At 33.7% G+C, this 15,964-nt stretch overlaps 1 protein-coding gene across 1 annotated transcript; it reads right to left on the bottom strand.

Moving 5' to 3' along the window:
- Window positions 1-4,996: 4,996 nt before the first annotated feature.
- Window positions 4,997-11,230, bottom strand: LOC117986873 (protein artichoke-like). Its single transcript, XM_034973793.1, has 5 exons — window positions 11,013-11,230; window positions 9,994-10,210; window positions 6,787-9,924; window positions 6,450-6,706; window positions 4,997-5,843 (listed from the first exon to the last, which is right to left on the bottom strand). Exons 2-5 carry the CDS (start codon window positions 10,154-10,156, stop codon window positions 5,286-5,288), a joined length of 4,116 nt encoding a protein of 1,371 aa, XP_034829684.1. The 5' UTR covers window positions 10,157-10,210; window positions 11,013-11,230; the 3' UTR covers window positions 4,997-5,285.
- Window positions 11,231-15,964: the final 4,734 nt, after the last annotated feature.

Below are 15,964 nucleotides of genomic sequence, written 5' to 3'. Positions count from 1 at the left end.
GTATTATATAAAGAGGTAATGTCGTTAAGTTTGTTTGTAGGGGGTAATCTTTAGAACTACTGAACCGATTTTAAAAATTCTTTCACCAGTAGAAAGCTACATTATTCCTGAGTGACATAGGCTATACGGGATCTTTAAAAACCTAAATCTACGCGGGCGAAGCCGCGGGGATCAGCTAGTATTATATAAAGAGGTAATGTCGTTAAGTTTGTTTGTAGGGGGTAATCTTTAGAACTACTGAACCGATTTTAAAAATTCTTTCACCAGTAGAAAGCTACATTATTCCTGAGTGACATAGGCTATACGGGATCTTTAAAAACCTAAATCTACGCGGGCGAAGCCGCGGGGATCAGCTAGTAATTTATAAACTAAACTAGCTTATGCTCACGAGTACACACACTTCAAACCCCTATTTTGCCCCCTTAGGGATTGAATTTTCAAAAATCTTTTCTTAACAGATGTAGCCACGTCATAGTCGTATAGCTGTGCGTTGATAGATCAGTCAGTCAATCAGTCAGTCAGTCAGTCAGTTTTTCCTTTTATATATTTAGACTAGCTTGTAACTTTGTCGGCCGTTTCATACCTAAACTTTTTTCATGGATTATAATGTCATATTATAACCATTTCCGTACCAACATATAAAACTTGTACCATAGCTGACTTGTACCTATAAAAGCTATTATGACGTAGACATCTGCTAAGGAAGGATTTTTAAAAATTCAATCCCTAAAGGGGTAAAGGGTTTGAAATTTGTGTAGTCCAAGCGAACGAAGTCGCCGGCATAAGCTAGTAAAATTGTAAAACTGTATTACACTGTCACAAAAGTTAAAATGTGGTAAAATTTTGACAAAAATTTAGTAGAATTAGGTTAATAAAATTTCACCGTCTGTCACAAACTTTCATTTCAGGAGCAATAACTCAGGCGGAGGTTCACTCCAAAATGAGATTTAATAATTAATGTAACCGAGGTCAAGCCGTCAAGTGCATGTGAAAATTTAACGAGACGAGCGAATGGCTGCTGCCTCAGAGCTTTATCTGATTTAGTTCATGGCGAAATATAAAATTATATTTTCGAAATGTGAATCAAAAATAGAGATTTTGTTACCTTTTAAAAAATTATATAGGCTTATAAATATACAGGTGTAATTAGAACGATAGCAAAAACTTAGCCCAATTATTATACTACCCAAACACAGTTTATTACCAATAACCTCATACTTGTAGTTTTAGTGACTTAGTATTTTTTATGCCCGCAATGTATAGCGTGCAAAACTCAGGGTCAGTGTCCCGCCTACGACAAGGCATTGCTCCCGTAGCACCTGTCTACGTAACGTTTATTGTCTTATTTGCAATCAATTGCGAACTTTTAATAAATACAGGTTTTTTGTATTTCATTAAATGTTTAATTTATTATTAGTGTCTTAATCAGTAATCATCAGTACTGTCACCTGTTTTCGTTTTTGCTAGCTTTCTAATTACATCCTGTATATTATGTATAGAGCAAGATCCCAAAAGTCAGGACCGGTATACCTTACTTATTTTCTGAGAAGCAAAATGACTGGGATAGAGTAGTGTTAGTATGTTCTACTAACGTATGCATTTGCTAACTGTCTTGTCAGCCAATTTAAAGATATACATTGGGGCCAATTCTCTTGTACACAATCTCTAAACTAAACTAAATTAACAGTTCCAAACCTAGTGCTATTCTTTTCCGCAAGCAACATTATGAAAGGGATAGCAATAGATTTAGAGGTGCCATTTTAGTTTAGTTTAGAGATTGTGTACAACGGAATCAGCCACAATTGTTAAAAGATACGTAAAACATTAGTCACTATATAAATAGTACTATCTAACGGCTAGACTCACGTGATTAGTCGGAGTATGCGGGTTCAAAACTAGTCGGGCATACTCTATTTACTTATCTACTATGTACCTACTAGGCTACTTTTTATTCAAGAAAAAATATGATAAAAAAATCTCAATCCATAATATGGACGTAGTTGTATGAAAAAGTTAGATATGGTATTTAATTATTGTTGTAAATAGGTAAGGTACCTCTACTAAACAGAAGATTTTAGTGGACAAATTAGCACAAAGGTAAACTGCGCAGTGGCTGCCGTACCAATTAGTCGCCGGCATCAGTTGGTAAATATTAACACTGGTAATTGTACTCTGAACGTCAGCTCCCTCGATGTTCGTTACAGTGCTTAGTTGCAGCCTGAATACAAATGAATCTATTAGCTGATAGCTACGAGATAGAAGATCGGCATCGATATTACACTCCCACGCTCATGCGTGCTAAACTTCTATTATTCGAACAAATAGGTATCAACAAAACAGATTGAACGGATATTGCATTTCAAAGAGACGTTAATGTGATTGTACGAGTTTGGTGACTTTGGATTTGTAATAGGAATAATGTAGTATGTTAAACGTGTTACAAAGAAATCAATTGCGGATTGCAAGTTCTACCTTAAATAAAATAGCTAATAACTAGAATAAAAATAGATAGGTACCTAAAAGTATTGTTTTCAATGTCATTATCATTTATGCTAGAGCTCATTAATTTGTGGGTCTGAATCTTTTATAGAAGATTCCTCCACCAATTGACCTCTGGTTACAGAGTTTTAATCAACCAATGGTATGGTTCCATCTTGGTCTAATATCCAATCTGATGAGTTTGTATTATTAAAGGTTAGCTCAAAGTTGTGTCTAATGTATGGCCATAGGGTCTTAGGCCCTCCCGCTCCTAGTATCTGCTGTTAAATTCTATCGTACTGTCAAATTGAAAAGTACAGTCCCATCCAGTTGAAGAAAATCACTAAATCAATTCCTGGCTAAGACTTTGATCTAATGCACACCACAGCTTTTACACCTCATAAACAAGTAGATAGGTAGGTACCTATTATTTATATTTTAGTTTCGTGAATTGTTATAAAACTTACTCGCAAAAATAATCTCTAGGTGCATACTTGCAGACATAAATTCTTGTGTTAAAAATCTTAGAAGCAATATGAGAGCACCTAAGGTTTCGAAATAGGTCGAGTTTGACTTATATAAGGCACAAATTAAATCTGACCTGCAAGAAAATGTTTTAACGCAAGTTCTTTTGCTTTGAACATTTCTTATTTGACAGCCACTTACGTATTTTTCTTTCTTAAGTATTTATACCTTATTTATTAGATCAATAAGGATTAAAAATGTTTTATTTAGGATCCATACAATTTTTTCACTAAATATCTACAAATCATAGACTAAAAACATTATTACGGCACCAATGCGCAGAAGCAAGTTAAGGTCTATTCACACATTTTGGGGCCAGGAAATCTAAGTTCAGTGTCATTCAAAACTGTGAGAGACATATTTTGTCAGTTATCTGTGTTCGCATCGCCACCGTCCACTGCTAAATATATTTAAAAAAATATGTATACATAGGTTTCTAGCAGGAACTTTCACACACTGTGGCCTTGTGCCGCCAGGATCCAGGGGCTCCTTGTGATTCCGTCTGCGAGTCCACCTAGTGGGGGTCTGCCAACCCTGCCAACTTTGTAAATAGACAGAACAAAGAAAGTAATGCCAGATGAAAAGGCAGGCAGTCAAATTGTGTAGACAAAATTGGCACTTTAAATAACAATGAACATTATTTTACTATGAAAAAACTTCTAATAGTAAACGGCAATTTGAGACTTTAAACCCGAGGATGCTAAATCAACCCTAACCAGGTAAAATCTCGAGTATGAATTTCATCTACAAGTTAATTCAGGATCTAGTATAACATCCGATGCTTAATACAACAACTACCTACTACTAACACTCAATTTAGAACTAGATACTTCCATTATCGGCTTATGCGTTAATGTCATGTTGGTAATCCAAGGCATAAGTAGTAAATGGGTACATTAGCTTATTTCCCAGAGTGTAAGCCTTAAGTGTCAATTAGAATGACTACCTAACTAGGTGCCATCTCTCCAAACTCTATGGGCCTATATCCACAAGGCGATACTATAATATCGCGGCGATAGTTTGTATCGAATTTTGTCACACGGCGAGATTGTCGCCGCGATTTCCTCGTCTGTGGTGATGGCGTTCGAAAGCCTGAATTACACAAACGTGTGGCGGTGCGACGGCAACGTCCAATGCGGCTCGTAGAAGTTGTAACTTGAAGAAGGCGTTTACACTGGAATCATGCGTACAAGCCACTAGTTGTATCAGAGCGCGCTGCAGTACGTAACGTGCTTCATACAACGCATAACAAATCGTGCACAAAACTCCTACATAAAAATAATATGCAAAAAATGTTTAAAATTCTTTTTAAAAATATTAATTTATTTAAATCCAAAATTTTATTATAGGTATGAGTAATACGCGCGCGTCGAGTCTAACGTCCTGCAGCGTAGTTGGCATTGCCGCGCTGCTGTCATGCTTTGTTGTTGTTTCAGATATAAACATATTATTCAATATTCTGATGTCGTGATTTTCAGTGAAACACATTAGAAGCAATTAAAAATAATTATACTGGAACTGTTTTGTTAACGTATTAAAATGTAGCCCCAACAACAAATAGTTATTTGGCTAGGCTGCAAAGCTGTCATTTGGCGCGAGTTGAATACTGAGCATAGTACGAACTAAATCCACGCAGACGAAGATGCGGGTATCAGCTAGTTGCTGATACAGTCGGACAGTAGGTAATTGTAAGAGAGATAAGTAGGTATATTAATATTCTACAATAAGAATTATTAGAAGTTCAAATTTAACAGCGTGGGCTGCATTTTGCATTATACCTACTTGCTTACAATGAAAGTCTTTATAAGAAAGTACTTCATCTAAGTTCCCTACAGTAAGTACAAAGGTAAAGAAAATAGGTACTTTAAAATTACTACAAGGATAAAGTTTACCACTGCATCTGGCTGTCTGAACCTATGCCTCTAAGAGTGCTGAATGGATTTTTCTTTAGTCCTGAGGCCGGACTAGGTTTAGTACTAATAGAACAAAAACACATGTTATGTAGCAACAATTTAATAAATACTTCTCACCTACATCCTACTCAATTCATAAACAATTCAAATAATTAGGTTCATAACTTTTAAATAACTTACCTACACAATTATCTATTTAATATAATCTACGTTTTGCAACATCTCCTACAATTTACTAGGCACCAAAATATTAAGCATCTTTTGTCTTATTATGAGTTTCTAACTATGCACTATTATATCAAAAGGAAACATGCATTAGAAATATTTTAGATAAATATGTATATTTAAAAGATTAGGTAAATTAGCTATTTATTTCATTTTGTCAAAGGATATACGATTTTTAGTCATTCCTAATAAAATGTTGTCAGTTGAAGCGGTTGTAGAGTCTTGTATGTCTTCTTTACTTTGCATAGAATGATAATCATTCATTTCTGACCACGCAGGATCAGACTTCGCAATTCTCTTTCGCTCTTTTACTTTGGTATACAATAAAACAGTAACCATAATGAAAAATACCACAAAACCTAAACAACATCCAACAATCAATCCTGTACGTCGGTTTAGTAATGAAGACATTTTGAATCCTTTATTTGTTTTTATTTTTACAGTTAATGGTTTTTTCATTGTGTTGAAAGAAACACATTCACTTGCAGGTGATTGCGCGATTAGAGCATTAATAACATTACGATCCATATTTGAAGTGATATTGGCTTCTATATCTGTATCGTTGACTGACACAAAATCACCTTCATCGAATATCTCAGAATCTTCATACATTGTTAATACACAAACTATATAATGCATGTTGGTTTGCAGGTCGGTGATGTGAGTTGACACAGTATTTTTATCCACGTGTTTTACTTTCACCTACGAAAAAATAGGTATTTGTTACATCAAATAAGTCACATAGTAAGATCAGACATTTGTAGGATTTATAACTTATCTACTCCTACCAACTTAATTTGATTAAACCGGCAACAGAAACGGTGTATGATAATATTATAATAATAAGCTTTTGATCATATCTCTTTTTTGACGTGAATTATCTGCTTTCTTTATTTGACTACAGAATTCACTTCTATGATTTCGCAAATTGAACAATAAATACGTTATCATACTAGCTAATGTCCGATGTGCGTATCAATCCTACTCGCGTGTACCTACGCTGATGGTATTATTTCAAGAACCTTCAGGCAAGCGTTAACAACAACTAAACCTAACCCCTTAACCCTAAGGTTACATGGAAGAGATCGTTATAGCGAAAGGGTTGTACTTGTAAACATCTTTGTTATATTTCTATTATTTTGGTTTTGGTGTACAATAAAAAATATTTTACTTTACTTTACTGTACTTTAAACATAGTTTCGACTCAATCGGATGATAGATAAACGAATGCATAGATGAGGAATAGATAAACTGACAAACAAACATTAACTTTTAGTATATTTAAAATACCATTAAAATAAAACTTACATTTGATTCAACATTCTCGTTGTAGTATAAAATTTTAAGGGCCTTTAATGCTGTGCGATTTCTTATTAGCCAAGTAACTAGGACAGAATTATCATTGTGCTTGTCAATAGATAAATGAACTATTAGAGGAAAATCACACTTTTCTTTTGGATAGTCATCGTTAAAACAAATTACTGAGTAAGGCTTTATTATTTTGGGATGATCTTGAATCCATGTCCACGTGTTATTCTTTTGGCATCGACAAACTATTACATTGTCTGAAATAAGCAGAAAAATATTCCAATAATTAATTTCGTACTTTAAAAATATAGTTACCATTAATATTATCAATACGTACCTTTTATTGAGATATCTTGTACATGGTTTTCTATTGAAGTTAGTAACTCCAGAGGTATTGTTTGGAGTTTGTTATGCTCCAAGTCTATTTGTACGATTTTATTCAGGTTATTAAATGAAGTGGCTGATAGATATTTAATATTATTGTGAGCAAGATTTAAAACGGTCAATTCTTTTAAATAAATGAAATGCTCGTTTATTATATTTTGTAACTTATTATAAGAAAGATCCAAAAGTTTTAAATTGCTTAAATCTTCGTCAAAAGATTCCATTGATTCTAAATTATTATTGGATAGGCACAAAGTATTCAATTTTATAAGTCCGCGAAAGTTACTGGTTTTAAGATGAGTAATTCTATTAAAACTCAAATCTAAATTTTCTAAAAACATTAATTTGGAAAACGGGCTAATTGATAGACGCCGAATTTTGTTAAAATTCAGATAAAGATGTTGTAAAGTCGTAAATAATTTAAAAGTGATATCTTCTATGATGGTAAAATTCGTAAAACAAATATGCAACTCGTATAAACTGGCGATAAGTGTATTGTTTTCTATATTACTCGGTGTAGTCCAACTAATTGAAGGATTTTTACTAAGATCAATATTGATTAGCGACACTCCTAATGTTTTGTAAGACATTAAAAAGTCAAAACGCATGATATTGTTGTGTGAAATATTAATATTCTGTATGTTTGGGAAATGTTCAAACAACTGTTTAGGTAAATGATCTATTCTGTTATAACTTATATCAAAAAGTATTAATTCACTTAACATTACTCTTTTGCTACTGCTAATTAATTGTATTTCATTTTTACGCAATATTAATGATTTCAGTTTGCTTAGTTTTCCAAAACCGCTAAGTTCTATTTTTAGTATTAAGTTGTCAGCAATATCAAGAGTTTCAATTGATGTAAAGTTATCAAACATATCATATGGCACATAGTCAAGAAAATTATTACTTACGTTCAACTCTGATACAGAATTATAAGCACTAAACAATTTTTCTGGAATGCGACTTATAATATTTTGTGCTAGATTCAATTTCTCTAAGTTTTTGTTATTAATAAAAGTACCTTCAATGATTTTTTCAATATTACAATGTTCTAGAAAAATTATCTCTAAAAGGGGTAAATTTGAAAATGCCTCAACAGGTAGATGATCTAGTATATTGTATGATAGAGATAAGTGTTTTAAACCTGGTATATCAAGGCAGAGTAAGTCATTTGATTTCAATGAATTATTTTTAAGGGAGAGATGTTTTAAGTTGTTCAACCCATGAAATGTACCGTTTTCTACGAATTCTATTTCACAGTTATCTAACAATAGTGAACTAAGTGGTAGTCCGTGCTGAAATAGATTTCGGTGAAGAATTTTCAATGGATTAAATGACAAGTTTATTATTCGTAATTTCTTTAATGTGTCAAATGCCATATCAAAAATAAATACTATTTTATTGCGTGATAAATCTAAATCTTCTAATTCACTTAGGCCAAAAAATGTGTAGCTTGTGATGTTTTTTATCAAATTGTTTTGTAAATCTAAATATCGCGCGGAATTCAATCTTTGGAATGAGAAATCGTCAATAATTAAAAGTTTATTATTGCTAAGCTCTAAGCGTGTTAGATATGTTAGATTACTAAAAGTATTTTTTGTGATAAATTTTAAGTCGTTATTTTTCAAGCTTAATTGATGTAATCTTTTCTGTGACCCTAATACTTTATCATTTACTGAAGATAGTTGGTTAAACTCAAGGTAAACTAATAGTAACTTGGAATTTATTTTTGGTAAGATGTCGGAAATATCTACAAGATTGTTGTTGTGCAAAGCGATATATTTTAAATGCAACATTTTTGCAAAAGTTTCTGTTTCAATGAAACTTATTTTATTGTGATTTAGGTATATTTCTTCTAAAGCGATAGAATTTTTGAAGATCTGTTTAGAAATAAATTTTAGCCAATTATTGTTTAATCTAATTTCTTTAAGATTTTTAAGAGTCGTGAAAGTACTATTGTTTATATCACTAAAATTATTATTGTCTAATCTTAATTTTGTTAAATTTCTATTATTCATCAATATACTATGTGGCACTTCATTTAAATAGTTAAAATCTAATTGCAGTTCTTCTAAATTTTCTAAATCACTAAAGCTCTCACTATTTATGTTATGTATGCAATTTTTATCTAATTGTATCACGCTAATTTTACTAGAATTAAAAAAGGAATCTATTGGCACTTCAAGAATATTATTATGACTTAAAAATACTATACTAAGAGACGGCATATTGTAGAGTAGGCCATGAATATGATGCAAATGATTATGACTTAAATCAATTAACTCTAAATTTTTATTGTTTTGAAAAATATTTGTATGTAATATTTTGATTCTATTGTGGCTCAAGTCCAAAGATTTTAAATTCACGAGTGAGTAAAACGCTCGGTGATGCACATTTGCAATGAAATTAAAATGAAATGATAACTCTTTCAGGGACGGACTAAATTTAAGGCAGTCTTCTGAAATAAACTCAAAATTGTTGGAATTCAAATCTAAATATTCTAAGGATGTTATAAGATTTGTATTATCTGTATTTTCAATTAAAAAAATTTCATTCCATGCTAATTTTAAATTCCGAAGGTGTTTTAAACTAGCTATTGAAACTATTGGAAATGAAGTGAGATTATTTTCACTAAGGTCGATTTCCGTTATTGACAGCTCTAAAGTTGTGAAAGCAGTGTCAGATATATAACGAACGATATTTCCTTTTATATTTAATTTAATTAATGGAAGTCCATAAAAACTGTAGCTTGGAATCTCTTCGATATAGTTTGAAATAAGTTCAATTGAAATTAGCTTAAGCATACCGGAGAGTGCTTTTTGTGGTATAAACCTAATCTTGCTTGATACAATACTTAATGTTTCAAGGCACTTTCTCAACGGCATAAATGTTTCATCGTCGATCTCTCTTATGTTTGTTCGCGATATGTGAATATGCTTGATACAAGCGCCTTGTGGTATAAAATGTGGTCCCAAATCTTCTTCGCTGACGTCGAGGTCATAAATAGAAAAAGTATGCACATCGGTTACACGTTTTAGTGCATTTTTTATATCTTTTATGCTTGTATCTTGGCAATCAAGATATACACCTGAAAAAAGTAGGTTTTCATAAGTGTTCATTTCCTTCCGAAAACAAAAAAAAACACAACGACTCTTACCATTTTCAAAAATGTAACATGTGCATTTATTATTTAGTATCATCTCAGAACATTCCAAGGTATTTTGAGCTCCGTAAATCGGAAGTGAAAACAGAAACAATGAAAAAAATTGAAGAACGCCATTTTCATTTCTCTTTGTCTCCAAACGGAAAATCCTTTTCATAATTACATTATAATTGTAATTTATTTTTTCATATCCTCCGTCGCATTGTTAAACCTGGAACAAAGAGCCATGAAAAGGTGAAAAAATATACTTGTTCTTGTTACCTAAAGGTAAACAACCCCATCCCACCTCTCTAGTTGCGCTAATCTCAAAAAGAGAACGGATGTTATTCAAGTGTACGGTAGTTTCCCTTGAAGAGGTTCCCTTATAGGTACCTAATATTATTATTGATAGTTTATTCAACCTATCTAAGCCGGTACGAAAGTTATCTGCTTATAGTAGTAAAAATTCGTCAAATCTGGTTTTCTTAAATATTATTATATATTTATAAGTTTGAATAAATCGGCGTCATTAACCAAAATACAGTTTATTATTGAATTGCTTACTTCCTATGTGGTCTGCCGTCTCCAAAAATTTTAAACCGTAGAAATTTCATAGAAATAAAGTAATTGTTGTTATAAATTTATAACTGAATCGCGGAAATTCTGAATAAAGCTTTATAAGTTATAACCTTTGCTTCCGAATAGGTAGGTAAGTATATTGTTCGATTAATAATATCGTATTTCTACTCTATCAACGAATCTCACCTTTGTTATAAAAAAATCAGACCCAGAAAGAGTGATTTAATGTTTACGAATCACCGTTAAAATCACCTAGGTACATTTATGTTGTAATATAAAATAAATAAGTTGAAATTGATGTATTCCGAATTTAGCAAACAATTTCGACGCACTGCAGTAAACACATCTTCGATCCTGCCAAACGTACAGTGATGTTATTGATTCCATGACAAAAACTAATCAAAGCTTAAATTCACTTTAGATATTTACTTAAACTATAAATAAAACCCGCTTACCTATGTTCCGATAATTATAAACAAAGTTATGCTTCAGTGTTTAGAGTTCATTTTTGTGACGCAACTACCCGAAGGACCCGAGTGCGCCTGTCCTTGGGGAGTAAAGGTTCACCACACGAGTAAAAAGCTCAATTATGAACAAGTTTTTATCAGTTGAGAGTGAGTAGATGTTTTATCGCGCAACACAGAACGCCTGAGGTCATTAGAAAGCTCGACAGAAGACTGCCGCGGCGGCGCGCGCTGTAGGTCACCGCTGTTGTTGCGGCAACCCCGACCCACTATTATTATACTTTTATGACGAATCGTGTTTCACCTATACACGTATTTCAAACACAAATATGTATCTAGTTATTACGATCACATCTGAAAATAATATATCAGTATAAGGTATAAGGCATCGAAGACCAGCGAAGAGCCTTTGTTTAGGCGTTTAGTTGCAGATAATTTGGTATTAAAGCATCTTCTTAGGTTTTACTAGCCGATGCCCGCAACTTCGGCTTCGTGGATTTAGGTTTACATTTGGATTTAGGAACTCTTTGATTTTCTAGGATAAAATTAGCCTATGTCCAACCAATAAACACAGAAAGCCGGAGGTCATTAGTAGTCACAACACAGTACAGTCACACTTTCCCATTAATTATAATATGGGTGGTGCACTGGTGATAGGCAGTAAATTGGAAATACAATAGACACAAAAGGTTCATTATACTTACTAATGACTGGAACCACTAGGTACTTACCTACTAAATTATTAATGACTACTAAAACTATTTAATCGATACTGACATATAAATCTTCCATCTTTGTAAGTTATAACAGGTACTTTTACTTCTAGAACAGCTAGCTACGTGCGCCATTTTTCGTAGTCGACTTTTTAGATTGATTTAATGTGTTACTGAAGATCGAACTTAAATAATATTATAATCAACTAAACTAGACTAGATGATGCCCATGACTAGAAAGTAACCAATGTCCTTCCTAAGGATGAAAATTATATTTTTTACTTGATACAAATAACATCAGTTTTTAGTGTCAATAATTGATATGAGTATGTAAGACTATTAAGAACGGAGTTCGCCGACTTTTAAAACGACTGATTATCTTATTATCGGCCGTTTTAAAAGTCGGCGAACTCCACCCTTAGAAACAGTAGTTTCTATGCACATATTCTTGCCTACTAAATAATTAAAAATAAAATATCCCAAGCAGCAAAGCTCTTTTATACATTTTATACCAAATATAGTGACGAAAAGAACTGGAACGCCAACCAAGTAAGTAGGCAGGTAGTGCTTGTCGGCTCGATTCGGATCCAAATGACGTTAGTAAGGTTTGTTTAGATTTTATTCCAACACTGCATTGGAAACACAACCGCACCAAAAATAATCCAAGGCAGAATTTGCGCTCACTAAAACTTCACAATAATTTTCAGTTCACTTAATTGACTTGTATTGTACAATGTACATGTTTATGAAAATTTTATTTTTAGGGCTTTTGCGTCTTTATCATTTAATTTTCAATGTCACACGTTTGGCCAGATCGATAGAGGAACTGTAGTGTAAGTTTCTACAGCTGTGGGAGCTTACAAGTCGTTTACAAATTCATAAAACCCCTGTATGAAAACGCCGACAAGTTACTTACCATTTAGTACCTTCCTTTAACGAACTTTAGGTATGAACGAACTTTAACGAACTTTATGTAGGTATTAGGTCTATATTTTATCATACCGTTCATCCATGCTGTTATTTTTATTTGATTCAATGAGGAGTCCTTGACTGTTATCTCGCATGCTGTGACGATGCAGTCGCATTCTGGGATTTACACAGCGTACTTTGACTTTGCTCAGACTTAAGACTCAGATAAAATGAGACATATTTTATAGGTCTCAGCCTAAGATGGATATACCTGGATTGTGTCTGAGAATTTGATTAAATCCATATCTCTCATCAGTTTCTACGCGGCATCGTAACGAAAAATCGGTTATACTTACTTACCAATTCATAGATGTCAATAATAAGTCATAAATTCATAAAATCAAAAATAACAACTGACCTGCCAAAAAACTAAAATATAGCCGCCATATTATTTTTTCAAAAATATTATACGCACGCACGTGAGACTCGGAGTAAGTTCCTTAATCTAAACTCTGGATGATGTAAGAATTCTAACGATACCCCATACATCCATCTCAGTTTTGGACTTTAGAAGTTATGATCGAACAAAAAACTCACAGACAACCTGAAAACATTGCATTTTATTTTTTTGGGCAATCGTGTCAAAATAAAACCTTATTAAGATTCATATCAGCCGAAGCCATAAATATTGCAACGAATTAATGAAACAGGCATGAATTTAAAAACGTTTTTACTTCAACTACCTAATTGAAATGCAAAAGCTTCACATACAAAACACGAATCGTTATGACGGAGAAAAGCGGAGAGCTTTATACAGCATCCGTGTTTTCACAGTTTAAGGCTGACGCGGCATTCGTGCAAGCACTAAATCCGGCCAAGCGTTTCTCCCACGCTTTTAGTCTACAAATCTAGGTCACAGAAACGCTAGCTTTTCATTATCACCTGATAGATATTTGTAGCTCTTATGAAAGACTTACGGTACCTACGGCTACGCTTTAAACGTCCTATTGGGAAGTAAGGATTTGCAAATGAAATTTTCACTTTAATTTACATGATGATGCAAAACCAATTAAATTAACTAATTTATTTTGTTCTTTTTTCCAAATTTCAGTTTATTAGCTGATGGCCGCGACTTCGTCCGCGTGGATTTACATTTTTCAAAATCCCGCGGGAACTCTGATTTTCCGGGATAAAAAGTAACCTATGTGTTAATCCAGGGTATAATCTATCTCCATTCCAAATTTCATCCAAATCCGCCTAGCCGTTTTTGCGTGATTGAGTAACAAACATCCAAACATAGAAACATCCACACTTTCACATTTATAATATTACTAGCAGTTGCCCGCGACTTCGTCCGCGTAAAATTTTTGGTTTCTCATGAGATCTGAAATTTTCCCGCTGCAAAAGGCCTCACTTACCTACTCACTCAGTCTCACCTTAAGGCATGGAATCCAGTATACCTAAATGTCAATTTTCATATCTCTAACTTCAAAAACATAGGATTTTCATATAACTTTTCAACCCCCCCCTTCACCCCTTAGGGGGCGATACCTACCCCCTAGAAAGAGCCTACGTTTCAAATTTCAAGTAAAAATAACAATAGGTAGTTAAAACTTTTCTATAAAACATTTCCCCCCGACTTTACCACCCTTAAGGGGGGAATTTCCTAAATTGAACTATACAGATTTTTATTATTTAAAAGTAATAACCTAAATGTCGATTTTCACGTCTCTAACTTCAAAAACATAGGACTTTCATACAACCTTCGACCCCCCCTTTCACACTCTTAGCTGACAGCTGACACCTACGTCCTAGAAAGAACCTATCTTCCAAATTTCAAGTTTGTAGGCCTTAAAGTTCCCGAGATTTCGTGATTAGTCAATCAGTTAGTGAGTGAGTGAGTGAGTGAGTGAGTGAGTGAGTGAGAGTGAGTGAGTGGTATTTCGCTTTTATATATTTAGATAAACAAACATAACATTACTAATTTCTATACTAAACACCAACCTAAAATCCAGACAGCCTGCTCTAGTTCATATTATGCTTCATTAATTATTCAAGCAAGTGGCTCACCGTTCCCTGTCCGACTTAAGTGTTATGTTTTGTCGGTCTCACTCTCTGGGGACTTCACCACGCTATCTATTAATTCATAATTAATCTAGTCTGCTAAACAGCTGACAGCTGACAGATCCATACTATAATATATATGAGGCGCCCAGTTTCAAAACTCGCCAACTTAAAAAACCAACTTAAGTGTGTCTGTCTGTCTGCTAGCTTTTCCCGGCCCAACAGTTTAACCGAATTTGATACAGAGTTAGCTTACATCCCGGGGAAGGATATAGGCTACTTTTTATTCCGGAAAATTTAAGAGTTCCAACGGGATTTAAAAAGAACCTAAATCCACGCGGACGAAGTCGCGGGCATTATCTAGTAATATATATTATAAATGCGAAAGTGTGTCTGTTTGTCTGTCTGCTAGCTTTTTACGGCCCAACAGTTTAACCGAATTTGATGAAATTTGGTACAGACTTACATCCCGGGGAAGGTTATAGGCTAAATAGTTTATTTGATACAGTATACACGGGCTCAAAGACTTACATAAAAATCTTTGAGCAGTATAACTTTAGAGAATTTTTAAGAAAATCTGATAAACCACAAAACAGCTAGGTAGGTATTGGCTTCTAGAACGTGTTTATAAAATTTGATTGAGTTTGTTTGGTTAATATTCAAATAAGAAACAAACCACGTTTGTATGGAAAGCGCGCTATGGTTACTTCTACTGTGTCCTTTGACATGAAGGAAAGAAAGAATTATTTATTCGTCGTTTGTGCTACATACAAATGTAATATTTTACTCTGCGGCGCCACCCTAAGGCCTAAATTACTGTATATGAACGGCCACCATTGAAACAGTTACAATATTGAGACGTGAAACGAATCGATAGAAATGTAGTTCTTTCGCATTTCATTGGATGGATCAGTGAATTGATTTGATTCGATTGAAAAGGAGACGACAAAATGCGGGCACTCAAATAGAGTTTTATTGTACCCTTGTTTAACAAAGAAAGTTATTTTTGATTTGTAGGTAAGAATTTATAATGCCCACTATTTATTTGTACTAGCTTATGCCTGCGATTTCGTACGCTTGGATTTAGGTTACTAAAGATCCTGTGGGAACTCTTTGATTTTCCGGGATAAAAAGGAGCCTATGTCCTTCCCCGGGATGCAAGCTATATCTGTTCCAAATTTCGCCAAAATCGGTTGAACGGATGGGCCGTGATAGGCTAGCAGACAACAGACAGACACACTTTCGCATTTATAGTAT

Source organism: Maniola hyperantus, chromosome 12 (assembly GCF_902806685.2).
Source record: "Maniola hyperantus chromosome 12, iAphHyp1.2, whole genome shotgun sequence".
NCBI lineage: Eukaryota > Metazoa > Arthropoda > Insecta > Lepidoptera > Nymphalidae > Maniola > Maniola hyperantus.
Note: the sequence above shows the minus strand (reverse complement) of the source record. Positions and strands in the feature narration are given on the sequence as shown.

What these genes read in the sequence shown, in the direction of transcription:
- LOC117986873 (XM_034973793.1), bottom strand. Translation starts at nt 10,156, where the DNA reads ATGAAAAGGATTTTCCGTTTGGAGACAAAGAGAAATGAAAATGGCGTT. An exon ending in ACAAGATATCTCAATAAAAG is followed by an intron (nt 6,707 to 6,786) that starts GTACGTATTGAT and finishes TGCTTATTTCAG; the next exon opens with ACAATGTAATAGTTTGTCGA. An exon ending in ACGAGAATGTTGAATCAAAT is followed by an intron (nt 5,844 to 6,449) that starts GTAAGTTTTATT and finishes ATTTTTTCGTAG; the next exon opens with GTGAAAGTAAAACACGTGGA.